The 18,236-nt window shown below is 38.1% G+C and overlaps 2 protein-coding genes and 1 long non-coding RNA gene across 3 annotated transcripts; 1 reads left to right on the forward strand and 2 right to left on the reverse strand.

Annotated features, from left to right (window-relative positions):
* Nucleotides 1-8,181: 8,181 nt before the first annotated feature.
* On the forward strand, nt 8,182-10,366 carry LOC113700184 (tubulin alpha chain). The gene is made up of 4 exons (XM_072056998.1): nt 8,182-8,453; nt 8,561-8,795; nt 8,969-9,334; nt 9,450-10,366. Exons 1-4 carry the CDS (start codon nt 8,361-8,363, stop codon nt 10,103-10,105), a joined length of 1,350 nt encoding a protein of 449 aa, XP_071913099.1. The 5' UTR covers nt 8,182-8,360; the 3' UTR covers nt 10,106-10,366.
* An 884-nt stretch (nt 10,367-11,250) lies between these two features.
* Nucleotides 11,251-12,630, reverse strand: LOC140010773 (uncharacterized). Its single transcript, XR_011817908.1, has 2 exons — nt 11,931-12,630; nt 11,251-11,443 (listed from the first exon to the last, which is right to left on the reverse strand). It is a non-coding gene; the product is annotated as an uncharacterized lncRNA (long non-coding RNA).
* Nucleotides 12,631-15,943: 3,313 nt separating this feature from the next.
* LOC113699285 (small ribosomal subunit protein uS4y) lies at nt 15,944-18,118 on the reverse strand. Its single transcript, XM_027219536.2, has 3 exons — nt 17,939-18,118; nt 17,216-17,597; nt 15,944-16,338 (listed from the first exon to the last, which is right to left on the reverse strand). Exons 1-3 carry the CDS (start codon nt 17,964-17,966, stop codon nt 16,155-16,157), a joined length of 594 nt encoding a protein of 197 aa, XP_027075337.1. The 5' UTR covers nt 17,967-18,118; the 3' UTR covers nt 15,944-16,154.
* Between the last annotated feature and the right edge of the window lie 118 nt (nt 18,119-18,236).

An 18,236-nucleotide genomic window follows, 5' to 3' on the forward strand; every position in this document is an offset into this window, starting at 1 on the left:
ACTTGGGGGTCGCGCTTTATGACTTTACTTATAGTCATTGAGGAGGAGACTGCAGTAAAGAGACGCTTAACCGGGGGTTAAAATTTTGCGTCTGGTCCCGGTTTTTTTTCTTTGGGGTCAGGGTTGGTTAACTCGAATCTGACCCTTCTCTTTTTTTTTTTTGGTTAAATCTCTACTTCCGCTGCTTTGAGCGCTGTGCTCTCTGGCAAACTCTGTACCACTCTGTGCAGTACCCAATTTATTTATTTTCATGTTTATTGTTCTTGCCTAGTTTGAAATTGGAATTCACGAGGAATAGAAAATTGAATTCGCAACTGCTGTATATATTATCTTCATCCCTTTTTATTTTAAGGAACTGTACATATTATCACTATCAGTAATTATAGATGTTCTATATTGAAGTACTATTATATGTGAGTTTGTTTTAATTTAAAACCTGTTTGATAATTCAGTTCATCACTTAAATTTAATGGATTTAGATCTTAACATATTTAGACTATTTAATAACTAAAAATTGAATATTTGAATTAATTAAGTGACACTGAATTTTCTAAACAAAACTTATTCCCAAAATTAAGTAATAAGCTATTCACTTATCATTGAATGTGATATACACTCCAAATGTATTATATTTAATATTTAACAATTTAATAACTTAATGATTTCAAATTTCAAATTTCAGATTTCAGACTTCATTTTTATGATATGCACCCTTAGTGTTCATTCCATTATTCATGTGTCATTAATCGTTAGTTGTTACTATTGTTATTCATGCCCTGGATATGTTGATTTCACCATAAAACTACTGTACATTGATTGCAATCACATTACAAAATTAATCAGATTAGAAAATTGTACTAATTATTCCATTTAAATGCATATTATTATCTTAGATAGTGTCCAATATTGTGCTCCCTTTCCAAGTTCCAGATTAATGGTTTAGAATAATGCGGTTGACCTCTAAAGGAAATGCAAATAAGTTAGATCATAACAAAATAACTTACTTACAAAGTGAGATTTTATAGTGCAACATACTAGGGATGAGGGAGGCCAATATTGAGATTTGCGATTCAACTTTCATACTCTGGCCTTTTTTTTGTCGTCTCTTTTACAAAGTTAAGAATTGATACTAAATTTCTTTTCTAAATAAAATAAATTGTGAAGATATTGATGGTATTTCTGGGGAATTAAAAAAAAATCTATTGATATCGACACCAGAGCTAAAAAGAAAAGGTCATGTATGAGAAAATTGGTAATTATCTGTTAGGTACAAGCGACGCGATAAATGCTTTCAATGGGAAAAAAAAAAAGAAATGTTAATTTTTTTCCCTTGAAGCTTGGATAGGGTATTATTTAAAATAATTACTGTAATACTATTTGTGATGTGATATATGTGACATAAAAAGCTGGTTGAAAATATAAAAAGGTGAGTTGGGAAATATATTTATGATGCAAGTGAAATATTATTTGAGATAATAGTGCTGTCCAAACACTCACTAAGTTATCACGGCCTTCTTCTGCTGCAAAATTGTTTTAAATGCTTTTAAATGATAGGGGATTTTATGACCTTTGAATAAACTATGAGGAGATTTTCTATAATTTACGCCAGAAGAAAACTAACAAGTGAGTCCAAGACCCCTGCCTTTTTTTCCCAAAACAAAAAGGGGGCTTCCACCTCCAAGGCCAGGGTGTGTGAACTGGGCTAAAGCAAACAGCTGGACTTTGATGGTAAATTTTCCCTTTTTTTTTTTTGGGAAAACATTCTCAAAACAATCAAGAAATATTCGTTTGACAGCAAAATGTACAAGTGGTTTTCTTCGTTTAATTAAATTGTTTTTAACGAGAACTCAAAAGCATTCTCTATTTATTTAATTAAATATTTACTAAGCCATACACTTTCATGATTAAACTTTTTTTTTTTTTTTTTTAGGTTTTCGTGATTAAACTTCTTCTCTGTTGTAATGATTGTCTTTTCAAAATCCTCCTCATAGTACCCATATTCGGAAAAGGTCAGATTATTTTCCATTATTGCTAGCTGTACTATTATTACATTGCTGTTTCGTTATAGCTATTATTAGTGACTTGTCAAATGATGTTAGTTTTAACTTTAATAAATTCGATTTCATTATAATAAATATACAAACTAACCAAAAAGCAATATATTATGATCATCCAAAATACCCGAAAGAATATAACACACACACACACACACACATATATATTTATATATATTGTCCCTGCTGAAGACTTAATTTTCTGAAAGGCCCCTTCATTCAAATTGATTTCTACTTTTACCCTCCTGTCCACATGAGTTATTTGCATTGACCAATTGTTCGTGCTCTTGTAGGGATGAGGGGCATCTAAACTACAATTGCAATTGTCCAATGGAGCTCATGCTTTGCGTTGGGTCTTTTTCCCCCCCTCTTTTTTTTTTGCCTTATAACGCAATAGTATTTTTGAGTTTTGTCCGCAAGTACATGTCAGATTGCTGTTGTTTCTACTTTCTACACCATTGTGCATGTATGCATTACCGGTGTTTATGCGCACGTTACCATTTTGGTTCTAACATCACGCTCTGCATTTAAGGTAGCTACACATAGATTGCTATATATGTTTAGAATTTAGGAGAGATTGAGATTTTTATACAATTGTATGGTGCAATTGAAATTGGCAATAATGAAAGCTTCTAAACCTTTTAAAAGTATCGTAAGATGTTAAATTCGGCTAAAGCAGCAATCAAATAAAGGGAGGCTCCTTTAAAGATTTATGCATATATTTGGAAATGTTTGGATAGTAGATTATTTTTGGATTTTTTTTAATAAAAAAAATAACGTAACATTTTTTTTTCCATGTGTATTACCAATTACATGCGTCACCACTTACTTAGGATGTGGTATGCTATGTGAATTCGACATATAATTCATCAATTATAGCTAAATTATACTTAAGGTGCGTTTGATAAAATTGAAATCTGAATCCATAAGTTATTGAATTGTTAAGTATTAAATCTAATACATTTGAGTGTGTATTACATTCCGCGATAAATGAATAGCTTATCACTTAATTTTGAGAGTAAATTTTGCATAAAAAATTTATTGCTACTTAATTAATTCAGATATTCAATTTTTTGTTATCAAACGATTTGAATATGCTAAAATCTAAATCTATTAAATTTAAGTGTTGAACTAGATTATCAAACAGAACACTAGTCAAATAAATACTTACATAAAATTAGACTAAAATTGCCACGTTTGAGATTTAAACTCAAGACCCGATCAACATATATATATATATATATATATATATATATATATATATATATATATATATGTATATGCAGAGGCCCCGTCCCGAGTCTAGATGCGTGGCAGCCCAGCGAGGGTGGGGTTGGGCCTGGACCACAGGCCCCTAGCAACCGTCCTGCGGCACACCGCCACTAGGGCTCCGCAGGGCTCCAAGGAGCATTTCCGCAGAGGGCGGGGAGGATCCCCTTCTGCGCGGGATTAAGGCTATATCTGGCAGGTCCCGAAACGTACGGAGGTCGGACTCTCACGTAGGTATAAATGGTAACGCACACCAACTACACAAGGTATGCTCACTATTGGCACATTACTTCCGGCTGCTTTGCTCCCCGTGAGTTTCATTCACCAGAGAGCTAACTTGACCGTCGGAATGCCCTCGGGGACGACCTTGGGGCCCCCTTGTTAGATCACTCTCTTATTTGTCTTGCAGGCTTGAAACCAGCTCTTCCATCAGCATGCCGAGCTAGTCAGGTCAGTTCGGTCCGAAAAAACTGAGCGCTTCTTCAATATATATATATATATATATATATATATGTATATGTATATTACTCCTTCCGTCCCATTTTGATAGTCCTGTTTTCCTTTTTCATCTGTCCCAAATTATAGTCTACTTTCCAATTGAAGAATGTAGTTGTATTTTAATTTTCCTAAAATACCCTTATTCAATGTAAGTTGTTGTTACTATAAACCTACCCCATTTAATGAGAATTGATTCTTGTTTTACCTTCAATTCAAGTTCCCATAAAGTTGTACTATATTTAATGTGAGCGTATTTTAAGAAAATAGCAATCTAAATTTACTTTTCCAATAAAATTAACTACTTTTTCTTAAATTGTGTGAAAAAAAAAACAGGACTATCAAAGTGGGACGGATTGAGTACTTTTTAAGGTATGAAAACTAACTTCTAGGGAAAGATATTCGAATCAATGTGCTGAATAACGGCATTGCTTTGTCATGCACAATGTTTGTCAAGCAGGCATTTTGGGCTCCTCTCCCTTCCAATATCCATCCCAACTTCGATACATCTTTTTCATCGCGAAAGAGAAAGAGAGATGTGAGTGCCGAATCTACCATGTGCATCCAAAACCCATCTACTCAGGCTTGGTGACCTCTGCCTGGTGGTTCCACTCAATTAATTCTTCCCGCTTTATCATTTGGCTATTTACATTCTCATGCTTTCATTTCATGTCTCCGACGAGGCTTAGCTACCAATTAGTCTCACCTTCTAAATACTACCAAACAAACGGGGGAAAAAATCGCAACGGATCTTCTGTTTCATATCATGTGTCACTCTCTGTTCCACGTTTTATTATATTACTATTTCTCCTATATAAACATCATATTTTAGTTTTTTTTTGTTTTCTTAAGATTCAATAACTATTAATTGAATAAAAAATAAATACAGCAGCTTAAAAAAAGCAATATATAATAGAAAATTAAAAAATACAGTAGAACATTCTTAAAAAATCTCATTTTTTATGCATTTTGATTTTTTGAGTTTGTTAAATTTTGTGTATAACTCAATTAATAGTTATTGAATCTTAAGGAAAAAAAAAAACTAAAACATGATGTTTATGTAGAAAAAATAGCAATATAATAAAAAGTGGGACAGAGAGTGGCACAGGGTGTGGGATAGAAGATCTGTTGCGGAAAAAAATCCCCTTTTTTTTTCCCTGGGTACAAATAAACAGAGAGAGTTTTCTCCTCCATAATTGTCAGGCAGAAATGTTGGTCCAAAAGAAATAGGCTTTCATTCCATGGAAGCATTTTTTTGCTCATGTGATCCATCACGAACTAGCAAATTTGCCCGTGTGATCCATTTGTTTCCTTCAGTAAAATCTCCTTTTTTTTTTTCCCTTCTGGAATTTATTCTGTTGATCATGAGTTAACGGAATTCATCCTGGGTGGGTTCTTCATGATTATTCGCAAATGAGAAGGAAAATGGAAATGTCAAAAGGTCGCACAACTAGGTAGGTTAATACGATTCCTTGCTCGTCTAATGGAAGACCATGCTCATCGCGTCGATCCCAAATGCTATGTCTAAAAGTTTTTCCTGTTCTTTGTTTCCTTGCAAGTATTTAACGAAAAATAAATAAATGCACGACAGACCCCAGCATTATATCCTGGAAGAAAAAAAAAGAGGAAAGAAAAAAAAAATGAATAGAAGAGCTTTATTGCTGTTCCATTGCTTTTCCCCAGCCTAGCCCACCAAAGCTTTTCATTTCGTAAAGATGAAAAGAAATTTCTCACGAAATGCAGCGTCGTGCTCCCATCGTGCATGTTGCCATCCACAGCAGACCAGACCTTTGCTTTCGGCTTTCGCGAACCAGTTGATCTGTGCATATAAAGCTTCACCACCTTCCTCCCAAGTCCTACCTAATCTTCTGATCAAAAGTTACGAATCAGAACTTGATTACTAAAATCATGCATACTCCTCTGCTCTAGCAGTATAATAAATACTACTACTAATAACTAGATGCGGCTAGCCTTATTGGCATGATCATGATGATGGTCCAAGCAGCCAAACAACGTGGCTATCTAGGTATAGCTTGGGACTAGCATCTCCCAGGAAAAATGTCAAGCGTCGTAGGAGGAAATCCCATGATTCTTCCTCCTGACAAATAGGTCAAGTGTCGTAGGAGGAAATCCCATGATTCCTCCTAAACATCGTCATTTGACAGCGAATTTAACGTTTTCTAGCCTGTTGTAAATACGTTTTTCGGCAGCTGCAACAGTTTTAGTACATTATTATTTGCAGACAATGGTTAAACTATCAAATCAAATCCTCACGTCCTGGAAAGCGATATATCCGTCTAGATTCAACTGATTAGAAGTCCTGAAATCAAAAAGTGAAATCGCTGCCACTAATTCTTACAGTCAGGAAAGTGAGATTGAATGATCTTTAAGTGGTGAGTGTCAGATCAAACAGCTACTAAATAGGAAATACGCATGGTCTGCTAAAGCGTTTGGCAAAAAAGAAGCTTACAACTTAACTTACTATGGCAGCATACCCTTTTGGAATCGGCCCTTAAAAATAATGGCTTCAAAAACTGGGACTTCAGCATCGAAAGGTGCTCTGGTCAAGGAAAGTATGGAATGGGAACGATAGAGGCCTGTTATTTGTTTTTGAGCAATGAGATTTATTAATAAAAATGAAGTGGCTTCGGTTGGGTTGTAGGCGCTTTTGGAGACATTAGATCCATTTTCGCGAATAATTTAGGAATGGTTTAAATTTAGTTAACAGCACGGACTGGAAGGCTACTATGTAGGCATGTGACATGCCCCTGAAAATTACGCTTCGTCCATCTGCAAACATGATGCATTTTTCTTTCATTTCTGTATCACTTTGTGCCGTCGCTTCTCCGTCCTCTAACCCAACCCGCAATGACGATTTGAAGAAGAATAACCATTGCGTTCTTTTTCTTTCTTTTTTCTTTTTGTTTTTACTATCCGAATATCACTTGTTCTTTTTCTTAAAAAAAAAAAAAAAGAATTCGACACTCTTTCCTTCTTTGAAAGTCACTTACCAAACACCTCCCTAGCTCTCTTCTGCATTTCAACACTTCATAAATCTCCTTCTTTTCAAGCAAAATAGAATTACGTAGAGGGAACTGTGCATGAGGGAACCACAAGGCATGAAAAACACGAAAACTACTAAGAAAAGGTCTCGGAAACTAAGAGAGCAGCACCAATGAAAGGCAAAAGTTATAGCGGGAGGGCTGGACGATGCGTGGGGCGGAAAATGCTGGAGTATTGGACCACCAACCAAACAGAATAGTTAGTATATGGGGGGGAAGGGAGCTTTGGGGTTTCGGACTTTCCAGTCAACTTACAACACAATCTGCTTCTATAAACAATACTAATAAAAGAGTAATTAAATTAGTGGTAGCGTTGGTGTGTTTGGATTTGCCAGCTTTGCTTCCAAACTCATATCATCAATTTGATAGCAATTGGATACGGAGATCGCTTTTGTCTGCCTTAGTACGATATGATTGCTCACCCGCCGTAGACATGATTAAAAGGAAAATAACACATCATATCATATATATATATATAAGACCAACAAATTATAACTCAAACTTTTCAGTAATGTTAATTCTAACGCGCGTGACTAGACCTGCTAGAGGATTCTGCAAACTTGGACCAGATCAGAAGCTGTAAAGGGCTGCAGTCCATTCAGTTTACAGGTAGATGGAGGACCATTATATCGTTCTGGTCCAGCGTGAAATGCAGTTGACATGTTGGATTTGTTGTGGATCAAACTACTACTAGTAGGGAAATGCTTCAAAGACTTCGCTTGTGATTTTCTCCCAGCCGAATGGTCCAAGTAAACTAGCAAAGGAAGCGCAAACGGCACGTATGAGTCGAAAGAGCGAGCTGGGATTTTGGGCTTCAGATTAGCACAACAAAAAAGGATTTTTCACTTTTCTTCTGTAGGTGATCCTGGACTCGCAGGCTGGCATGATCAATTCAGGAGGTTTTGAGATTGGATAGGGTGTTGGTTATGCATGCACCGCCCGTTGGGCCTAATGAAGCTCTCAGTTGATAAGAGAACCACTCCACTACAAAAGGAGGAAGGGACACTTGTTTGGACTTGATCCATCGCACACCACATTCACATGTAACCGTGTGTAGCCCAGGCCCAAATGCCCCGGAAGTTTAAACTGAAATCTCGGAAGAGCAGATGGCAACGGTCGTAATTCGTCAAGCAAATCCGAAACGTCGCCCCACCCCCACGCCAGCTGGAAAATCAGTTCAAAATTCAAAATCATTTTGGAGCCGTTCAAACAAAATTGTTTCGTTTTTGCCCCTCGCCTGCTGCCCTAATCTTACCCACGCCATTGGGGCTTGGATTACTCGCTCCAGTCTATATATATAACTCCCTCCCGCATTACCTCACCACCCCAAGTCCTCTCCTTCATCTCCTTTCCCAGATCTCGGAGGTCTCTCACTCTTCCGATCCAGAGACGTCTTTGTATACGCCTCTGGTATCTCCATTCCTCCTTTTTCTCTCTCTCTTCCGAAAATCTCCTATTCATTTCTCAAAACATCCCGAAAATGAGAGAGTGCATCTCCATCCACATTGGTCAGGCCGGTATCCAGGTCGGAAATGCCTGCTGGGAGCTCTACTGCCTCGAGCACGGCATCCAGGTAAATTGTCTTCTATCTAACCTCTTATATTTCAGATCTGCTGTTTCTCTCATTTTTGTTCAAGGAAATGATTCATCTTTGGTTTGATTTTGGGTGTTGTGGAATAGCCTGATGGACAAATGCCGAGCGACCACACCGTCGGAGGCGGAGACGACGCTTTCAACACCTTCTTCAGCGAAACCGGAGCCGGCAAACACGTTCCTCGTGCCGTGTTCGTCGATCTGGAGCCCACTGTCATCGATGAAGTCCGAACCGGCACCTACCGCCAACTCTTCCACCCTGAGCAACTCATCTCCGGCAAAGAAGACGCCGCCAACAACTTCGCCCGTGGCCACTACACAAGTATGTAACGTCATATCTAGTGCCATATATGTCAAACACACATATCTCGTTTTAGTTTTATCGTTTCATTTCTGCAGTCTCTGGATCTGTTATGAGTTTTAGGCTCTTGTTTTATTTTAGTTATTAGACGATTTTCGGGATCTTAATTTTTAGTTCGTAAAATCACGATGTAGTTGGGAAGGAGATCGTAGATCTGTGCCTGGATAGGATTAGGAAGCTTGCGGATAACTGTACCGGGCTTCAGGGATTCCTGGTCTTCCACGCCGTGGGTGGGGGTACCGGATCCGGGTTGGGATCTCTGTTGCTCGAGAGGCTTTCCGTTGATTATGGAAAGAAATCCAAGCTTGGGTTCACTATCTACCCATCTCCCCAGGTCTCCACCGCTGTGGTTGAGCCTTACAACTCTGTTCTCTCTACTCACTCCCTTTTGGAGCACACCGATGTTGCCGTTCTCCTCGACAATGAGGCCATTTATGACATCTGCCGCAAGTCCCTTGACATTGAGAGGCCCACCTACACCAACCTTAACCGCCTCATCTCTCAGGTACTCACTTTTTCTTATTTTAAAATAAAGACCTTGGCCTGCACTCTCCGTTATTAGTCGTTGTCAAGCAAAATTCGTGTTTCTTATTTATGAAACAAACCATGTTGTACCTCAGGTGATTTCATCATTGACCGCATCTCTGCGATTTGATGGAGCCTTGAACGTCGATGTGAATGAATTCCAAACTAACTTGGTCCCATACCCGAGAATCCACTTCATGCTTTCCTCCTATGCACCCGTGATTTCAGCCGAAAAGGCCTATCATGAGCAGCTCTCCGTTGCGGAGATCACCAACACTGCATTTGAGCCATCCTCAATGATGGTCAAGTGTGATCCCCGCCACGGCAAGTACATGGCCTGCTGCCTGATGTACAGAGGCGATGTGGTGCCTAAGGACGTGAATGCAGCTGTGGCCACCATTAAGACCAAGAGGACCATCCAGTTTGTTGACTGGTGCCCAACTGGGTTCAAATGCGGTATCAACTACCAGCCTCCGACTGTGGTACCTGGTGGAGATTTGGCTAAGGTTCAGAGAGCCGTGTGCATGATCTCCAACTCCACCAGCGTTGCTGAAGTGTTCTCTAGGATTGATCATAAGTTTGATCTCATGTATGCCAAGCGTGCTTTTGTGCATTGGTACGTGGGTGAAGGTATGGAGGAAGGTGAGTTTTCTGAGGCTAGGGAAGACTTGGCTGCTCTGGAGAAGGATTATGAGGAAGTTGGGGCGGAGTCTGCTGAAGGTGAGGAAGATGAGTACGACGATTGAGCATAATCAGTTTGAGCTCATGTTTGTGGTTGAGGGGTGCTGATGAGTGCTGCTAAATGATTTAGTGTTTTTTTTGTTTTTGGTTCCTTGTTTGTGGGTCAATTAAAAAACCAATGTTCTCATTGGTATGAACAGATTGCCGTGCGCTGATTTTGGCTCATTGTTAAATCTGGATTTGGTACTTTCTATTTTGGTTTACTGTGTTTCACTCACTCACTGTTGTTTTGTTCTTGAATTTCTATTGAGCTTGATTAGTAGTAATTGGCGGCCTGTTCTTTTTACTTCTTTCTTCTGTTCATCGTAGTCATTTCAGTATATATAATTAGCTATGTCAATTCAACATGCTGATTTCAAGAAACATATAATTCATAAAGCTTTTTAATGACAGTTTACTCGTGCCGCCACAATTTTTGAGGAGTTGTGTTCATTTTACTCAAAAAGCTTGAGAACGGGTTTTGGAATTTACGAGCCAGTACGCGGGTCAGTTACTTTAATAATATTAGAACTTAATAAACATCAGCTTGCGTACAGATTTATATAACGAAAGTTACATATATTATATCTGGGAGAGAAATTTTTTTAGTTTTACAAGCAAAAAGATCAACATAAGCAGTGGTGAAATTTTTTTATGAATATTTGTTGAGTCGGAAGCGTACAAAAGAGATGATTATAATTCGACACCCATAAGAATAAGAGCAAAGCAGATGCAGCCGTAATTTTCAAGCAAAATGTTGGGTATCCGCAATTAGGTAACCAATTATGACAGCGAAGTCCATGTGGCTATAAGTAGAAAAGCAAAAAGGACTCTCCTTAAGCGTTACGTTTGGTGCAAAATGTGGCAAGAGTGTATATTTTTCTTATTAGCAGTGGTGTATTTTTTTGGGGATGAAAATTTTGAAGTTGTGGCAGAATAATTATAGATTTCAAATCCAAAGCTGGAAGCAATAATGCCAGCATATATGGGCACTGCTCTGCAGAGCAGAGCATATTTTAGGTATACTTGTTACCATTACTCGAAAAAAGAAATGAGTGTACTACTGTACTGATTACCTCTCGCTTTCTCAAGATTTGACGAAACTGCCTTCCGTTTCACTTAATCTTGCTTTCCTTCCTTCATTAGGAGTGCATTGCAATTTACGGCAAAATTATTGAAGCAGAGAACTAGTAATATTTAAAACTGTACAATAGCAACAATAGTAGCATCATTCAGTTTAAAACCAAAACTGTGCAGATAGTAAATAACCTCTCTCCTACCTATTACATTTACATACGCAATCACCTCTCTCTCTCTCTCTCTCTCTCCTTCCACCACCAACCGTCTGAGTGTATCGATTGAACCTACGAAATTCCGTGAAATGTGTCAATTTTCTCCATAGAAGAGCACAAAATCATCATTGATTTTTACTCAAGATAAGACAAGAAGAAGATATCGTGCAGAACACATGATCTTCTAAATAATTGACTGTGTGATCAAGAGAAAGCGTAACCCAGAAAAGAAGAAAAAAAAAAGATGGGCCTCTTCTCGGGAGGAGGAGTTAAGAAGAGATTATTGAGTTTTTATTTAAACCTTCTTGATGATGATTAGTTAAAGGGAAGCTAGAAAGTAATGATTAACCTGACATTCATTAATTAATCAATTGAAAATTCAAGCAGGCTATTGGTCCAGATCATTAGATGGTGACGGATTCGTCCAAGGTTTTGGTTTTCTGTCTAAAATCTTATGTGAAAAGAACAAGAAATTGTCAGATAATAAAACAAACGATTAAGATGAGGCAGAGGAGGGCGAAACAAAATCAGGCACCAAGGTCAGGGAAAGAAAACAAACCTTACCAGACATCATAAAGCTAAGGTTTTGATTTAGTCAGCAGCCTGGACGGCAGAAGTACTCCTGTTTCCAGTTCTGAGAGGTGAAGCCGGCAAGACTGCTGGCCGCCTCGACAGCTCCATCACAACACCAACCTCGTGCTTCTTATTATTATTATCATCATCAGAACAACCAAACAGGTTAAGAAGCACATCCGCATGAATGTCCTCTCCTATGTGGGAATCCTCATCTCTGATCCTCCTTATCTGGCTGTGCAGCAAACTGAATCCGTCTCCAACGTTGTTTCTGGATGTGGTGGTGGTGGTCCCGTACCTATTACTACTACAACTGCTGCTACTACGACTCCCTGATATATGATTATATATTCTATTTTTGGTTATGGGAAGCAGAACTGATCTAGGCGAACAGTCCATCTCCTCCGACGATGAACCCACGCCCTCCTGACCTGCGTCCACCAACTCTCCTCCAACACGGCAAACCGTCCTCCTCTTGACCATCATCATCCTCTTCTCATGAATATATATTTACTAGTCCTTAACTCTCATCAGTATTACTGCATAATTAGTTAAAAGCAAATTTTCCGCATGCACGGCAACGCTCTCACAACCAACAAAACTATGCCGCTCTTCTGATGTCACCCCTGCACCTGCCTTCTTCTTCTCTTCTAGTCTCTGGTGTATATATATATACATATACGTATTTAAGTGTATCTTACGCAACACTGACGTACCTAATGTGTTTATATATATAGGGGTAATTTCTGAAACCTCCCCCGAGGTTTCTAAATATTTCACTTAGTTCACTTGAAGTCTTAAAAATTACACTTACCTCCCTTGATTTGACACTTTGGTAACCAAACCTTAAAATAAGGTCAAAAATTTAATGAATACCCTAAAATGCTCTTATCTTATAAAGTTCAATTCATTCCTCTAAATAGTTGTAAAGTAATTTGACACAATTATTAACAAAAAAAAAGGAGCATCAAATATATATATTTTTTATAGTGCTTTATTGGGAATATAGATTATTTTTAAGACAAAGACGAAAGTATTATTTTGTGTTTTTTATGTTTATGGACTATTTTTTTTTAAATAAAAGTTTATGTAGTAGTTTAGTGATGGAACTACCATAGTTTGGTAGTGATTTTGGGTCATTTGTTTTTAATTATTGTTGATTTATTCTTGATTTTGATACACAAAAAAAGAGCTAAAAAAAAATTGGATGATATCAAAAGTCATCAAAAAAAATTACTAGTTTAACGTTTAATCTAAATAAATATTAGCAACAACATTGATAGTTCTTCTATACTTCTAATGAAATATAAGAGAAATGAATAAGAAGAAAAAAAATTTATGAAATCCATCCATTGTATAAACATGGCAACAAGAGAGTTTTATTAAAATATTAAGATTAGTATTGTCATTTTAAATGGATAAGAGAGGTACGTGTAATTTTTGACACCTTAAGGGAGCCACGTGCAATTATCAAAAATTTTATGGGAGGTTTCTAGAATTATCCCATATATATATATATATATAAGATAGAAGGGTATGTCTCGAATAGAAGGAGCTTTAAAGGTTGAATCGAAACAATTTGTGTAATTCTTATTGTTACTCGTGTACAATTTTAATAAAATCGTCAATTTAGTTGTTTAAGTTGATCAATTTAAATTCACATCCACATTGTTAGTACATTAGAAGTTACAAAAATTACATGTACTAATTTAAAATTATACTGCAAAACTGGAACTCGTGAGGCTGCTGTTAACTGGTAGGTGTGAGGGCGGGGACGTGGGTTAGGTGGAGGATTACCAGATGCCGGTGTTGTTCGGATGCATGTGCGTGTGTATGTGGTGTTTACTTGCGGAGGATGGTCCGCTCGATGCCATTACTATTCATATGATTTTTGGTCAGTATTATGCTCTGCATGTTCCTTCGCTCGGCCAAGTGTCTCGGACGGTTAAAAAAGCATCTTCACACATCACGTGTTTGCGTCGCATGGGGAAATTTAATACTGATATCAAGACTAGCAAAGGAGTACTTGCAGCTGGACTTGGGACAAAAAGTTTGGATTGAGTTCGAATTTGTTTTTATTTTGCCTTGCTTGAATTCGAACTCGAACTCATGCTTATCAACAACAATCGAACTTATTATGAGTTTAATTGAGCTTAATCAAATCTAAGAAATATAAATTTATATTTTATATACTTTTAAATAAGAGATAAAATAGACCCTTCATATTAATTCAGGCAAACGCGAATTCGAACTCAAATTTTGACCGAATAAACTCTTAAGCTACTCGATCAAGTTCGACTCGTTTGTATCCCCTAATAAAAAACTACATGGTTTCGAGTATTTTGTCTATATCAATGACAAGACCTGTGCATTTTAGAAAGTGACAAAAAATATTAAGCCATAAATAGATGAAATTAATAATTTTGGATTTTGATATTTGTCAAACACTAACAGTTGCAAATGCTCTCCTTGCATCTGAAATCGAAAACATTTTATTCAAGTAATAAGCAGAAGCTATTTTCAACTCCAGAAACTTCTGCAATTGAGGACACTCACTGATCCATGCGTTTTTTTTTTCTTTTTCTAAACGATCCATGCGGTTAAGCACCAGGTCCGTTTAGACATTACTACTAGTAGTTTAAAAAAAAAAAAAGGTATTAATTTAGTCAGACACTGTTAATGGCTTTGTACCGTGTGATATTGATACCCCATAATAATAATAGATTTGAAGTGTAGGGGGCCTTGGGATGTTCCTTGACGTACACGTGTACAAGAAAGAGCGGGTCTAAGATAAGCCCCATCCATTTTATTTTTTGAAATTAGTAAATCACGATTCTCACGTGCCCCTTGGGATAGCACTTAGAAGGAGAGGATTAGGAAGTACTCAGTCCACGTGGCACGTAATTAAGAGCGCGAGGGATCGTGGCCAGCGAGCCTAATCTCAATTCTCATGCATTCACCCTTGGAAGAGTATTGGACAGTGAGTGGACACCCCTTCCCGTTTGTGTTAGGACTTGGGAGTCTCAGAAGAGACCATTAGTGGCCTGCCTGAAATATTAAGCTGCATTAGGCTTCATCTTCTTCTTTCAAGAGACGCAGACATCTGTAGGAGATGGGCCTATATTTTGGGCCCCAACGATACTGGGTCCTGCGAGGGTAGGAGTTTGTAGTCTTCACATTACACGCCGCGTTAATATCCCGTATCATCGTATCACAACGTCATCGTCGTACGCCAACCAACGTGAGTTGCCAGACCTACAACGGACCCCACATCGGGGTATTTATCGCATGTCAACGTCCTCATAGGACTCAAACAAGACCCGCGCCATTCATTTTTTTTTTTATTTATTTATTTTTGTGAATGGAGGATATCTATCTATACAAGATAACTCGGACTTACCCTGTCTCATACTCAACTGGGTTAAAGGAGACCAGAGGAGGAAGAGGAAGAATTTACCTCTAGACCAAGAAAAGCATTATTGTACGGTTTTCAAATTTTTATTGCAATGCAAAAACTAAAAACCTCTAATTCACAGTTAAACTCGCTCTTTCTTATAGAAACAAACATAAACATATGCTACTTATGCAAAATGTGAATTTTCAATTTAAAATTGAATTACATGACACACATTCACACCCATTTCCCTTGGATTTATCTTGCGCCCTTTTAGAAAAGCCGTTTTTCTCTCAACACAGATACGAACACACATGAGAAAACTCCTTGCTTATCTACTCAAGAATTCCTTCTGCTAGTTCACCATTATTTCAAAAAGTGTATTGCTACACAATTCGAGTTCTGATTCCAGGCTTCGCTTGATTTGCTTTTGTTGATGAATACTGAAAAAGTTCTCCTCCGCGGGAGGGAAGGCTGGGAGAGGGAGTTGGAATACCTAATATCTGATCACCTTTCAGGACGAGGAAAACAAGCTGCACGCTTAAAAGTTAAAAGACCCATAACTGAAGATGAAACGCAGAAACAGTGAGACATACACCTAAAAAAAAATCAAAAGGTAGGGTGGAAAAGCACCCACTCCAGCCTGGTTCACACTGAATGAATCGAGATAGCATAACCACAATAATAATAATCCACGTTACTAAGAAGCAAAACTAGATTCTGAAAAATCTAATAAGACAAAATTCCAAATAGCAGTCAGATGTAATGGCTATCTTCTGGAGGGTAAAAGAAAGAAGGCATCTAACACGAAATGGCTCACTCTTCATCTTCTTCATCACCATCACCACCAGCAGCCTTCTTTGCAGCTGCCTTCTGGTTCTTACGCTTGACTCTTCCAGCACGCCCGCCACCAAATGGACTGGTGATTGAAAAGTCAATGTGCTTCTGGGAATCAACTCTCACCAAAAATGAAGGAACATTAACTACCTGCCTTCCAACCCTGACAGAATTAAACGAATCAGTATGTAGCATTTTACCATATGCTTCCTAATAACGCAAGTCTATAACCCAAAAATCCAGGAGCCTTAAGCAAATTTGTAAAACCAAAAGACACAAAATTAAAACACTGGTATTGAAATTGCGCAAATTTATAAACCAAAAGAGGCATATTTGAGTTCCTGAATCTTCCATTGTCAATTTTATACAGGCCAAGTTAGACAAACTGCTTTTGGATTAGCTTTTCAGTCACAGAAAAAGCAACCTCAACAAGAAGCACCTAGTCTAACCTCTAATATGAAGAAATTGACTGAACCAGACCAAAAAGAACCTCCATGCATGATTATCCACACACACAACCTCAGATTACAAAAGCACTGTACATTTATGGTACAATAGTTTGACAAGGTTAACTTAATTCATTTTGGAAAATTTTCTTTCAGGTGCTCAGCAATCCTTGCTCCATACCTTTCCAATAGAACTGACTTCATGAGCATGTGGCAGGCTCAGAACTCTCAAACCTTATAATTATCCATCATTCTGGAGATGCAATTATTACCCAAAATGTCTTATTATATATCCAAATTGCCCACAAGCAGAAGCACTGAAGGATAACGAGTATATATAGCAATGCAAAGGGCATTAGCATTCTTTTATACCTCATAAATCAAAAACTCATTAGAAGCATTTCTCATTAACTAAAGTCTTTCCAAAATCACTGAGCAATATCAAATAAGCCTTTCCAACTTCTGGATTCACATGTGAAGGTACAAAAGACACCCAAGCAACATTAACGCAATCTTCCAGCATCGATAGTCAAATGAAGAGATATAAAACACACTTATCCAATTTGACGAAGTACTCGTGAGCTGTATATATACCTGATGTGCCTCTGTCTAATGAGCACGCGAGCATGGTGAATTGACTTGGCCATGCCTGTCTTGAAGACGAGTGTTTGCAGGCGGCGTTCAAGAAAGTTCTCCACAGTCAGAGCCAAGACATAATCGAGCTTGTTTTGACTCTCTTCCAAAAGTCCATACCTGTTCATCCTGCGCAAGAGGGCTTCACCCTCAAAGATACGACGAGGGTCTTTCTCATCAAGAGTTAGAAGCATTCTAGCATTATTACGAATACGGCTCAATGCATACTGGACCCTCCAAAGCTCCCTCTTGCATCTGAGTCCATATTCTCCAACAAGCCTCAACTCAGCATCCAAACGCTCCTTCTCATATGGACGCCGAGGCTTTTTGAAGGTCTTCCCATCTAGGATACGAGGGGAAAAATATGTATCCAATTAAACAAATCTGAAAAGCAATCCACTCCAAATGAACTAAGCAGAAAAGATTAATCCAATAAAAAATATCTCAAAAATTGCATCACTCAAAAGCTATGCAGACAAGAACCACGTTGAACAGCATCTGTAAAATCAAAAAACCCAAAAAAATTCGCAGAATAACAGAGAAAGAGTCGTACGTATCATATATAAAGATATGATCTAGTTAAGAGAAGTGCTATACAAGCATAGGGCAGATCACAGTTATGAAACGCATCAATAACATGCGCGATCAAAAAGAAAGAGAGTTCGGTACAGTGAGAGATCATACAGTTGCGATAGAAACTGACGTGAACCATGGCTGCTACTGGGCCGGGGAATTGCTCGCCGTCGTCAGTGGCAGTGGAAGTGAAACCGAGGAAGACACAGCCAGAAAACTCTGCCTCCGGTTGGATTCCTCGTTATATAGTTCAGTATTCACTTCGGAGGTCAATCCCACAAACCCTAGCATAAAGCTGAAAGTTTTCCTGGCTTATTTTATTTTAGGCCTATTGGGCTGCAGCCCATGTCACCAAGCCCGATATATAATAATACAATTTTGTACTGGCTGTTAACAGTGTAGGAACTAT

This window comes from Coffea arabica, chromosome 7c, assembly GCF_036785885.1.
Source record: "Coffea arabica cultivar ET-39 chromosome 7c, Coffea Arabica ET-39 HiFi, whole genome shotgun sequence".
Taxonomy (NCBI): Eukaryota; Viridiplantae; Streptophyta; class Magnoliopsida; order Gentianales; family Rubiaceae; genus Coffea; species Coffea arabica.